At 31.2% G+C, this 13,150-nt stretch overlaps 2 protein-coding genes across 5 annotated transcripts; both read right to left on the bottom strand.

Moving 5' to 3' along the window:
* Positions 1-4,486: 4,486 nt before the first annotated feature.
* On the bottom strand, positions 4,487-8,396 carry LOC107176339 (uncharacterized). Of its 2 annotated transcripts, XM_052431445.1 has the most exons (4): positions 8,280-8,396; positions 7,177-7,536; positions 5,558-6,076; positions 4,490-5,093 (listed from the first exon to the last, which is right to left on the bottom strand). In XM_052431445.1, exons 3-4 carry the CDS (start codon positions 5,942-5,944, stop codon positions 4,866-4,868), a joined length of 615 nt encoding a protein of 204 aa, XP_052287405.1. In that variant the 5' UTR covers positions 5,945-6,076; positions 7,177-7,536; positions 8,280-8,396; the 3' UTR covers positions 4,490-4,865. The 2 variants fall into 2 exon arrangements, with proteins under 2 accessions (XP_052287406.1, XP_052287405.1); XM_052431446.1 differs by lacking the exons at positions 7,177-7,536; positions 8,280-8,396 and having other exon boundaries at positions 4,487-5,093; positions 5,558-7,170.
* A 56-nt stretch (positions 8,397-8,452) lies between these two features.
* Positions 8,453-12,627, bottom strand: LOC102627584 (disease resistance protein At4g27190-like). Of its 3 annotated transcripts, none has more exons than XM_015528572.3 (4): positions 12,392-12,627; positions 9,286-11,995; positions 9,116-9,183; positions 8,453-8,991 (listed from the first exon to the last, which is right to left on the bottom strand). In XM_015528572.3, exons 2-4 carry the CDS (start codon positions 11,957-11,959, stop codon positions 8,485-8,487), a joined length of 3,249 nt encoding a protein of 1,082 aa, XP_015384058.1. In that variant the 5' UTR covers positions 11,960-11,995; positions 12,392-12,627; the 3' UTR covers positions 8,453-8,484. The 3 variants fall into 3 exon arrangements, with proteins under 3 accessions (XP_015384058.1, XP_052287404.1, XP_052287403.1); XM_052431444.1 differs by having other exon boundaries at positions 9,286-11,952; positions 12,392-12,626; XM_052431443.1 differs by having other exon boundaries at positions 9,286-12,627.
* Positions 12,628-13,150: the final 523 nt, after the last annotated feature.

Below are 13,150 nucleotides of genomic sequence, written 5' to 3'. Positions count from 1 at the left end.
TTATTTAAAATTTAATGAAAAATAATTTGAGTTTTTAAATGCTTAATCATGTAAACATTCAATCATACTATCTTTACAAGAAATGTAACAACAAAAATCACCTAAGTGTGTACCCTTGAGGCTTGTCCTTGACTTGATCAGCTTTTGCCTTTGTCCATTTGAGTGCCTTGAACTTGATCTCACATAAATGATTTTTATCCTTCAAGAGCTAGTGAGATTGTAACATTTTATCTTTAACATGTAGTTTGTTATTATTAAAATCAAAGTCCGTACAATCGTTTTGGCCAACAATAATCATTATGTAATTATTCATATATGTAGGCTTCTAGTGTTTTTGCAACTTTTAAATATTCCTCCATTGAAGGATTCCATGAAATTCCAACTCACGCCTCGTAAAATTAATGCTATAACTTGCTTAAATTAAAGGTCTCCCAACAACAAATGTGGACAATAATTCAATTTGATTCCTTTGTTTCATTGCGTTCTTAAATTGGTTTTCTTTTTTCTTTTTGAATGAATTTTATTTGTTTACAATGGAATTATGTTTAACTTAAAATAAATTTTGAATTTAAATTAGGATAAGAATAAAAGAAAAAATATAATTAATTAAGTTTTTATCTTGTCCTTCATATTAAATAATTTCATAGGCATTTTAGTAATAGAAATTTTAATTAAAAATAGGTGTAAAACGTATTTTGAAGTCAAATAACCTAATAATTAAAAAGTGGTATTACGAGTATTTTTATGATTGAAATATCCACAATACTTAATTTATTTTTTTTTGTAAGGGTAAAAATGATAATTCTATATTCTACTAAAATTTTGTTAATGGTCAACTCAGTGACATAAGTATAAAAAATTAAAACAAATAGGACTTGAATGTCAAAATTTAGAAATACTATTTATTTATTGATTTTTTAATTTTGAAGAACACATAGACTGTATTGCAATTAAATGAAAAAAAAATGACAAAGCAAGGGGTTGTTTATCTTGTTAGTAACGTAGTTTTGCCCTATTTGAAAAAGAAAGTAGTTTGATAAGAGGAAAGAGAGTAAAAAGATTTATAAAATATATTTTGGTACTAACTTCTCAAACTTTGTTTGGACTAGATGAGCTTTATTCGAGGTGCAACTTTATCATTTTATTATAAATAATTCTCATCCCTCATATTTAACGATCCACAAGTAATATTAAAACGGAGAAAATTGGGTAAAAATAATGTTAAATGAATAAAATCGGGCTGAGTAAGGAGAAGAGGTGAAGAAGAATAGGAAGATAAAATTACCGTTATAACTAAATTGTAAATAACAAAGAAATCAAAGGATTCATTAAAAATAAGTCAGAAGAGGGGTATGGTGTCATGGGATACCCAAGCTTTGTCCTATAGATGAATCAATTACCAAATAATTTTCAATATATGTTTGATAAATTACTTACTTAAGTGTGATTTATATGGAGATAACAAAAGTGGATTTTTTTATGTCTTTCTTAAATAAATAAAGCCTAAATTTTATTTTAAAATTATTTAACTAAAAAATTTAATGACAAATAGTTTTCTATTTTTATCTAATGGCACTAGAGTAGGTATGAGTTGGATCTACTTTACTTTAGATCTAGATTTATAATAAAAATTGAGATTCATATCTACTCCAGATCTGTCATGGATTCATATTTTTTGGCTCTATATATTGATCCAAAAAAAAATTAAAGATATATATTTGCTCCAAATCCCAAAAAAATAAAATTCAAATATGCTCTAGATTCATCATGAATTCTATCCGTTGTGAATTGTAAAACTCAGTAATAAAATAGCTATAATTCTTTTGAAAGAAAATTAAACACTAACATACATTGATAGTAATTAGATTATATAATTTGTGTAAAAAATTAATAAATATTGTAACTTATGCTTTTACACCAAAACAAACAAATAAGAAAGACAATAAAATATCCGTCATGGAATAAGATTAATGTAATATTCTAATTTCTCCTTTATTATCATGATATCCATGGTGCACCCATCATCATTCTTACAATACTAAATAATGACATATAAATTAAATATAATTTATAGTCAGTGCTTTATTTATTTTATCATGATCATATTTAACTAAATATATGAATAACATAATTTTTTATACTAGATTGCCACAACGTCTTAGTGATTACATAATATGAATAAGGATATGAGAAAATAATAGAATAGAAAACTCATGTCTAGAGATTTACCTAGCAATTAAAAGACTGATCCAAGCATTCACATAGACTGAAGAAGTGAGAGTAGACTAAATAGAAAGAAAGAGGCTCAACTAAAGAGTCAAAGGCTTAAAAAAATTACGGCCGGATGCCCTAGTTTTACTTTACATTTAACTTTTTTTGTCTTGTTATCATTTAAATTTACAAAACTAACTTTAAGTTTTAAGATTTTTAAATACATGCTAAGTGGCACTAATATGCTATGATAAAATTTATTATCATTTATTATTACACAATTCTTAAGAAATTTTTAAAATAAAATAAAATTAAAAGGTAAGCGGGCATGGATCTAGATCTAAACATTAAAATAGATTCAGACTGCTTCAGATCTCCCTTAGATCTACATGGATTTTGGGTCAAATCTTATCCATTACCCTGCTTAAATAAATACATGTGGGACCAAATTATTCTAGTAGAGGAAAACTAAATTGAATCATATATAAGAGATTGGCCTAGTTCGAGATAGCTTCTTCATTGTACTTGAAGGGAGGGCTCAATCTTGTGTTTAGGATTCTGCACATTTTGTAGTTATTCATGTGTAAGCAAGTGTTAATTACCTAAAAAATTTGAGAATTGATTTATAAAATAGTTATATTGTATTTAGCCCTCGATATTGACATACTTGAATTTCACATCAAAATTAATGAAAACATCAACTATTTACTATGCAAAAGATTGACTTGAATGGGGGCCCATGTTGATGAAATTCTTCATCAAACATTTATTTTAATGCTAAATGGGTGTGGATTAATAATAATAATAATAATGAAATAAAGCGAGAGTAATAATTATTGAAAAGTCAAGCATGCAATTGACAACTAACATGCAATTGTTGAGAGACAACTAGCTTTAACTACAATTTGGTGAGAAAGTTGGCACCGATTGCCAAGTTTTTCAATTTGGCAAATTGAAAACGTATGATAGGTTAGCAATTCTCTCTATAAATAGAGAAGCACTTTGCAATTGTTAGTATCCCATTTTGTGTTGAGAGCGATTGCAAGTGAAGCGATTTGTGAAATTTGAGAGAGCTTCCACTTGAATGTTCTAGTGAGGATACAATTGAATGTATTGGGGTTCTGGATCTTGAGAACTTTTCCCACTATTGTAAATTCTCATTTGTTAGTAAATTTATCTTTCAGTATTTGCCCGTGGACGTAGGCATAATGCCGAACCACGTAAATTATTGTATCATATTTTCTTTGTATTTTTTTAGACCACATTTATATTTCTCCAGAAGTTACAGTTGCAGTCTATAACCATAAATACTTTTGTGCTGACAATATTATATAAACTAATGTGGCATAATATTATTAGCTAAATAAAAAATGATCTAGATGATTTATTTTTTATTACTATATATTTTCAATCATCCAACCATATTATGTCACAACAATTTCTATAAAATAATTTATAAGTGTTTGATGCTTTAATATTATTCATAAATCTAAGCTAGCTAGCACCAAATAAATAATTAATACTCACCATTTCATTCAACAATTGTCATATGATGTCATTGAGGTTGCCATCCTAACATCCTTCGTCGTCATCTTCTTCTTCGGTGAGTTTCATTATTATTTTCTTTGCTTAAAGAAATTAAATAAACAATCTATTATTTAAATTAAAGTTTAATGTTGAGTTACAAAACACCAATTTACCACTTTTATATTAATTTACTCGTTTCACCTTTCATTTGTTAGTTTTATGTGCAATTTACAAAATTTATGTTTATCAGGATATTGTTATCGTAATTTTAATCACATCATAGAATTTTCAGTTGAATCATATATAAGAGATTGGCCTAGTTTGAGATAGCTTCTTCATTGTACTTGAAGGATGGGCTCAATCTTGTCTTTGGAATTCTGCACATTTTGTAATTATTCATGTATAAGCAAGCATACATTTACAAAAGGATTATTTTATGTTTACCCCTACATATTGTTTTGTTAATGCTACTTGTGTGTGGGTTAATAATAGTAATTTTTTTTTAAAAAAAGCAAGATTAGTAATATAGCCACATGCACTTTTGTACCAACAGTATTATATAAACTAACGTGACATAATATGATCGATTAAAAAAGCATAATTCTGATGATTTATTTTTTATTACTATATATTTTCAATCAACCAATCATATTATGCCACATCAGTGTCTAAACAATAATATAAAAGTGTTTCGGGCTTTAATATTATTCATGAAACTAAGCTAGCTAACGCCAAACACTTAATTAATTAATACTCACTATTTCATTGAATAATTATTGTATGGTATCATTGAGGTTGCCTTCCCAGCATCCTTCATCATCATCGTCTTCATCTTCTTCGGTGAGTTTCACTTTGTTTAACTCCGGTGTATTTGCAACTCCTTGAGAGAAAATCTTCATTTTTGGGCATTGTCTCACAACTACTTGTTCCAAGGATGGGAATTGAAGAGTGTATGTACCCGAACAAAAGCTTGTTAGGCTTGGCAAACAATCTAGTCTCAAGTACCACAAATACTTGAAAACAATACAATCTTTTGCTTCTTCTCCAACTTGCAATTGTATGATCTCTTGGATCATTTTGCAGTCAACTATCTTCATTCTTCGAAGATTCACTAGACTTTCAGATGTTCAGAGCGTCAACAAATTTATCAACTCATGACAACTTGATACTTCCAAATCCCATAGATTTTCTAAATGCCACGAAGACAGTAATAATTTTTGCAACTTACTACATTCTGATATTTCTGGAGTTTGTAATTTTGTGAAAACTTTGTTGGATTCCAAATTTTCACTCCAGAGATGCAACACTTTGGGTAATCTAGACAGCTTTAATGCATTCAAACGGGGGAATGCAACCTAAAAATCAACAAAATTAAGCATATTTCATGAACAAGATTGATCACAACATTTTATATTCAAATTAGTTTGATTTTTAGAAGGAACCAAAAAATAAAAATCAAATCAATTACCGTTGAAAACACATATATCAAATCTAATGCTAAATCCAATATGAATTAGTTAAGAAAACAAAGATCTAACCAGCAAAATGGATATAGTTAATCATCCCATGTTACTAGTCATCTAATTAACTAGAGACATTTTTATAATTCATGCTATAAGTAAATTAGTTAATTACTGCAGTAATAGTATTAAATCAGATATAAAAATGAGGATAACAAGCAGAAAGATGAGTCATTAAATTTGATTTTAATTCTAATGAAATTACATTTATACGAATGAAAGTGAAGGAAAGTAGCATTAATAATAATAATAATAATAATGATCATGATGATGACATTGATGATGATGATGATAATCACCTTTCCATCAAAGAGAGGTTGTATATGGGCTAGTGGGAAGTTCTCCTCTGATGTTATCTCTTGATGTCCCTTATTATTTGCTGTCATGTGCAGTATAGATGTAGAATTAGAGATAAATGTTTCTATATTAGGGCAATTCTCAATAGTCAGATTTGATAACTCTGGCAGTCCAATTATATTCTCAGTGAAGTTGCAGAATCTTTTGAGTCTTGGGAGATCTATGAGTTTTAGATCCAAAAGTGTAGGAAATAGTGGGCCAAAATGTTCTTCATCAACATTTAGCTCTTCCAAATGAAGCACCTCTTCTAATGAATCACAATTCCTCACTTCCAGAACTTCCAAATTGTTCAAGCACTGTAGCAGATTGGCTGGAAAAGCACTCGACATATTCGTGCAGTCATCCACCACCAACTATCTCAAATTGTTAAAGAAGCTGATAGGTAGTGCTTGGCCATGCCATATTTCTCTCAAACGTGGAAAATGTGAGAGTTTCAAATCCCATATGCCACGGAATCCAACCTACACAAACCAAAACAATTGCACTAGACATGCACATTTTTTTTTGAAAGGTACTAGATACATAGACAATGACGTATCCAGGATTTTGATCGAGTTAGGGCGTATTCAAAATCAAACATGATTAGGGTGCACGATTGCACGTGTAGTAAGCTATCATTTGGGGAACTCTGTTGTGGGCCCTAAAACCTTGAAATGGGACCTTGCCACGTGCAAAGCCGTGGTCTGCGTGCATTTGATTAACACTCTATTAATAGATTTACTTATTACAATTATTCTCATCGAAGACTTCTCGATAGGATTTTATAAGTCGAAAAGAGTGTATCAAAATTTCATTATCAATATAATCAAAAATATATTTTCCAATATACAAAACTAAGTTGTTATTTAATATTGTTCGTAAAATCTTTTAATAATAACGAAAATATTCATATACTGCAAGACAAAGAGCAAACATGAATACATGATAAAATTAGGGATTTCAAGACAAGATAAGAGATTAATTAGAAAATTAAAAATTAGAATTAATTAAACTTATAACTTATGGATCAATGATGAAAGACTAAATAATTGAAGGAAAGTGCTTTGATTGTGAGAACTGGAATGAAATCCAAGCATTGACACTGTAACAAACAAATACAGGTAGTATGTTTTTAATTCGAAGTATTGGAAAGAAGCCATAAAAAAAAAGAGTAAAGTGAATTTGTTTTGTTTTTAATTGGTTTTTTTTTAATTTACCTTCATAATCTATTGTCTATTAAGTTTTATAATATTTTAATAGTTGATCAAATTATTTAATCTAAGGACAACACGAATTTTTAAAAAATTAATCGGGGTACTTTCATAATTTTATAAATTAGTTCAAGCACTTTCTTAAATAATAAATAAAATACTTTTTTTTAATGACCATAAAAAAAATCCAAAAGCCAGTTGGGGCACAGGTCCTGGTTAGTCCTATACTGGATAGGTCTATATTAAACTTACAAGCCTTTTGTTTTAAATTCTAAAAATATTCATGTATATATGCAAGGCAAATGTAAATATAAATGTGCAAGTGCAAGGGAGATGCATGACCAGTTTGGGTGAAATCGATTAATACGTACCATTTCTTCGTAATGCTTTTGTATAGTGGAATTAAGGTTGCCTTCCCAATGGTGCAAGTCATCCTCTTCATTTTCAATCATTTGCACTTTGCATAGTTTCGGTATGAATAAGGCTCCCTGTGAAAAGGTCTTCATATTTCGACATTCTTTCATGGAAAATCGTTCCAAGGATGGGAATTCAAGAGTGTAATTCTCCAAACAAAAGCTTCTAAGTCTTGGTAATTTATCAAGTTCCAAAAATTTTAATTCGTTGAAAGCAATATGATTCCCCTTCACTTCTTCTCCAACATGTCCTACGATTTCTTCTATCTTTTTGCAATAAGATAGCTTAAAATTCACTAGACTTTGGGGAATTCCAACCTGAAAATCAGCAATGTGTATGTGTATGTGTGTGCGTATATATATTGAAAAAATAAAAATGTAAGAGTAGCATTCAACTAGATTCAAAGCATGTTTAAATTATATAATTATGCTTATGAACATAGCAAACCATGAATGTCTACTAGATATTTTTTGATAAAGAAAATAGGCAAAAAAAAGTTAAAAAATTAAAAAAAATATATCATAAAACAAAGAAAATGAAAATGCATTTACAGTTTTTAATATTAAGAACGTAGAAAGAGTTTCAGATAATTTTTAAATATTTTAGATTCATTTTTCATCTTGATGCTAGTTTTTAAACATAAATTTTCAATTTTCCAATATTCATGTTTTTTTAAAAACTAGACCATAATGCTGTTTTTCGCCTTTTTCTCAATATTTTTTTTATATGGGACTACTGTAGAGCGGATCTTTGTTAAGTATTCCCAGACTTGAGGAAATTTGTGCTTAACTAAAGGCATAATCAATTCATAACTAAACTAGAGATATTAATTAAATTTGAAGAATTAAGGGAAAGAGACTCAATATCTTTTAATTTCTGAAATTTATATTTATTAAGATTTAAGAAAAAATAATTAAATTGAATTATATTACGTTGTTGAATCGTGTTTAAACAATTATATTGTTGATTTTAATGCAGGCAAACCTAAATATTGGACTAAAAATGTAGATTTCAAAATGTCTTTCGAAATAAAAATTCAAAACGAATATAGAAACCTTACCAATGGAGGAAAAATATTCATTAGGTTATTACACCTAAATATCACCAAATTCTTCAATTTGCTGAAAGACTCCGAAGCAAGCAGGTGGTGCAATATTTTTGTCAAGTTAATGGCATAATAAATTGATAACTGAATTAGAGATGGATATTAATCAAATTTGAAGACTTAAGGAAAAGAGAAATTAAATATTGTGAATAAAATTAATTTAAAGAAAAAAAACCTTTTCATCAAAGAAAGGTTGGGGTTGCATTTCAGTGTGAGCATTGTCTTCCGATGAGATCGTGGAGATAAATCTTAACATAATATGGCAATCAATAATCTCAAGTTTTAGCAAAGAGGGGAATTCAACAACCGAATGTGAATGAAAATGTCCCATATTGGCAAAGCTTGTTAGTTGTGGAAGCCCTGTGAGTTGCAGGGCGTATAGTTTAGGAAAAACCTTTAGTTCAATCAACTTTCCTTCATCTCTTCCTAACCCCGTGTTGTCAACTATCCTTTCCATTGACTCGCAACAACGAATCTCAAGATGTTGGATTTGCACAAGATTGTTAACCATAGAATGTGAAAACACATACTTCAGATGATCACATTTCCACACGGTCAATTTTGTTAAATTTTGACAATAAGACAATCCCTGAAGCTGATCGGGCCATAATTTGTCAATGTTTGCTAGTCTCTTAAGTTCCAACTCCTCCAAGCGTGGAAAAATAGCCTGCAAAGCAAAACCGTATGCTTTTGTTCCTTCGACTACAACTGTCTAATATAATATCTTTTTGATGGTTGAAGATTACTCACGAATATATTAATTAATTAATCATTAAATAGAAAATTATCACCTTTTGAATTGGATCATCCTCTGCAATGATTTCTTTGAATCCCAAAGTAGTTGTCGGATTCTTAGGACCTATAAACAAACAAAAACAATATATGATTAATCTTTTTTCTTTTTTCCAAGATAATTGAGGTGAAGTCAAATATCCCACCAATACTTAATTTCAACACTTACCGACAATCATTTCCAGATTCTCGCAATAATCCACTTCCGCTTTTTGAAGCCGCAACAGGTTTTTGGCCATGGAGAATGAGAAGAGATGCTTCAATTTTTCACAGGCTTTTACTTTTATAATCCTTAAGTTGATGAAGGAGTGATCTTCTGTGAGTGGGCTGTCACATATAGTCTCCAAATTGATCAAATTAGTAAGAGACAATGACTCCAGCAAGGGAAAGACTTTGCAACGGATGTTGTCCCGTCCAACTGAACCGACAATCTGTAAAATCTCATAACAATCTTTTACTTGAAGACGATTCAATCTCGGAAAACCTTCCCCATCATCTAATTCATGAACAACATTCTGAACACCCTTCAGTTTGCTTAGATAGAGATCTTCAGTTCTCTTCAGCAACAGTTTCATCCGCAAAAGAATGCTAACTTTTTCTAACCAGTGGAGCTTCATGAATCTTGATGTTTCAGATTTAACAGACCAGCTATCCCACTTCTTTCCTATACATATCCTATATCTCTCCAATTCCATTAAGACCAAATCCTGCGGCAGAATTTCCGCATCCCGAACATGTATCTCCAAAGTAGTTAGCTTTGACAACTCCTTCAACTCATCAAGACGGGCATTACTTCCTCCTTCAACCTTATCCCACTGTGAAAAGCTACCACCCATATAAAGTTCTTCTAATCGAGATAATTTTGATATGACATTCGGCGCTATCACCTCAAGGCTCCAACAATCGCTCAAATCTAGCAAACTTAAGCGTGTCAGTAGTCCAATTTCAAGTGGCAACTCCTTAATATCGGAATCGCGAAAGCTAAGAATCTCTAATTTCTTTAGCTGTCCAACTATTGCTATATCTTCTAGTTCGCACCAGTGTAAACACAATGTTTGAAGGCTAGTGAGGCGACCAAGTGATGAAGGTAATGAAGAGAAATGAATTCCGGTAAAATCTAAAACTTTGAGTCCTTCCGTCCCTTCAAAAAAGAGGTCTGACATTTGCATTGAGATAGGGAAGGAGCCATCACCCTTTGTAAACAACAAAAATAAGTCGAGACGGGGACATTGCAACCTTTCAGGAAGCACTTCAATATCTCTATGAGGTAAAGAAATAGCAATTGGATCTTCCTGTATTATCTCTTCCATCTTTTTCTCCAAGTCAGCAACGTTTGGAATATTAAACATAAGCTTCTCTGTGGCAATTGATACAGCAACAACATGAATGATGTCATGCATTTTCACTTCATCTTCAGCATCACCGTCCGACAATAAGCATGAAGCTTTGAGAATGTCGATCAACGTATGCACTCTACTCCTTGCTTCTTCCAATTTGTAAACGTTTTCAAACAAGCACAAACCCATACCATATCTCAATAAGGAAGGAACTTGTATAGCATGACCTTCACTATATAGACCACAAAGAAGGAACAGCGATTTTGCTTCCTCAATTTCCAACAAGTTGTAACTCAATTCTATGGAGGTGAACACGTTTGCACGCATTCCATGAATTTCTCTTGCATTGGAACTTCTTAGCCGATACAATGCATCCTTCCAAAAGTCAAGGCTCTTACTTTTCAGTGCATTTGCAATTGTACTCAATGCAACTGGCAATCCTTCGCATCTTTCAACAATCTCATCTGCTATAGGCTGAATAGCGGATGTTTTTGCTGAATCACCCACTATACACTCAAACAACTGCAACGCTTCGTCCTTTGATAAAACTTCAATTAAGAAATTCTTCTGAGATTTCATATCTTTCTCCAGCAAATCCCGATTTCTAGATGTCAATATTATTGTGCATCCGCTTTCATCATCCTTCCTTTCTTTCTCAACATCCCCATATGGAATTCCAACCGCATCCAACTCAAGTTTTGTCCAAATATTGTCCAATATTATGAGGACCTTCTTCTCTTTCTTCAATCTTTCGCAAAGTCGATAAGCTTTCTGGAATGTACTCTCATTCAAGCCAAATTCCATGCCTAAGTCAAAAGCAAGTTTATCCTGAATTTTCTGTTGATCTGGGGTCTGTGTTACCTCAGCCATAACGACCTTATCGAAAGACTTATCTTCCATCACTTGCTTTGCAACTTGCTTGACTAGCGTGGTTTTACCTACGCCGCCCATCCCGTACACCCCTATTATGTTGAGCTTATCATCCTTCGCCGCCTCCACAACATCTTGAAATACTTTCATTCTTGAATCAAAGGCCTCGCAATCTTTCGCTTGAATATGTCCCGTACTCCTTGGAGTAGGACGGAAGGAAACATTAGAGAAGTTGCCTTCTCCCACGAGATTAGCAGCAGCTTCTGCGGCTGTTGCAGCTTGTTTACTGAGTTTGTAACGAGAAATCAAATTTGGGCACAATCCTTTGAAGCAGGACTTCTTAGCTCTATCTTCATCATCAATGATGGACTTTGCAACCCCTTCACTGAATTCATCAACGCTATTTAGCCAGTTTGTGACACCCTCATAAATCTCATCCCCTTGCAGACTAGCTTGATTCACCGGTTGTTGCACCATTTCTCTTTTATATCCCAGCTGCCTCACTTGATTTTTTAGCTCGTCTATGTAGCTCTGGTACTTGAACAAATAAGATACCTGCCGTATAATCGGTTTGAACAGTGTCTTTGAACCTTCAGATACAATGCTGGAAAAAGCAGCCAAACCCACTTCTGCCATTGCTAGTTGCTTAACAATTTATATATTTTTTTGTGGCTATTGAAAAAATGTTCAAAGAAAGGAAAACAAATAAATTAAAATGAACTAGAAGGAAAGATTAAGAAAGAAAAGACAGCAAACAATATCACAGTATTGATCTGGAACCAACTGATACTTGAACTAAGAATTTTCTCTTCTTTCTTAAGAATCAGAGTCTTTGCTACTAACAGAAACGTATTTTAAGTGTCTAAATAAAAACCAACCACAAATTAACCATAGCTAGTAAAAACACAGATGCTAACAATGAGCAATAACTTAAAACTTGAGCAAAACAAACCATAGAAATTTTTTCTTGGAAAGTAGATGGAAACTTAATAAGAAATACTAAAAAGATTAGGGATCAGAGACTATGTTATTAAAAGAAATTAATTGAAGGTTTTTGAAAAACTGCACCTCTTTAATTATTTGAGATCAGAGCGTTGATGAGATTCTGTATTCGCCTTGAATACTTAAGAACAATTTTAACAAGCAAAAAATATCGTTACCTGCAGAGAAATTTGATTAAAGAGAGCGTATGAGAGTAATGACAATGATTTGTAAAAGAAGAAGACTTAATCATGCACCCTTTAATATTTATTAAATGATATTTAGTGATCACTTCTTTTATAAATAAAATGCCAGCAGCAAAAACATTAAAAAAAGACTAAATTTACTAAGCCTTGTTTATTTTAAATTCTTTTACTTTCATTCGGTAAGGGGAGGGATCTTTTTTTCTTTTTTCTTTTTTTTAGGGGATCTCTTTACCTAATATGACATAATTAAAGTAATCCATAAATATTATAATAATTAAAAAGATCCACATATTTATAATATTAATGATCGATGGGATCCATATGTTTATACCAATTCAATTGGTGGACCAGAATCTTTTTGATCTTACTTGTTTTCTATTTAATTAAAAATTGAAACGACAGAGAAAAATTGTCGTATTGATAGTTTCAGTTGCAGATAGCACTTCCAATACTGAAAAAGAAGCTTTTTTAAACTTTCTCACATGGACACCATCATGTTCATGCATATTGCATTATTTCTCTAGAAAAGCAAGATTAATTCTTTTAATAAACAAATGCGTAAGTGCGAATTCATTCATTAAATAAGTGGAATAACAAAATCAAACAAATGATAATCATGCTCAAGATGCTTAAGTGGGAA

Source organism: Citrus sinensis, chromosome 7, assembly GCF_022201045.2.
Source record: "Citrus sinensis cultivar Valencia sweet orange chromosome 7, DVS_A1.0, whole genome shotgun sequence".
Lineage (NCBI taxonomy): Eukaryota > Viridiplantae > Streptophyta > Magnoliopsida > Sapindales > Rutaceae > Citrus > Citrus sinensis.
Note: the sequence above shows the minus strand (reverse complement) of the source record. Positions and strands in the feature narration are given on the sequence as shown.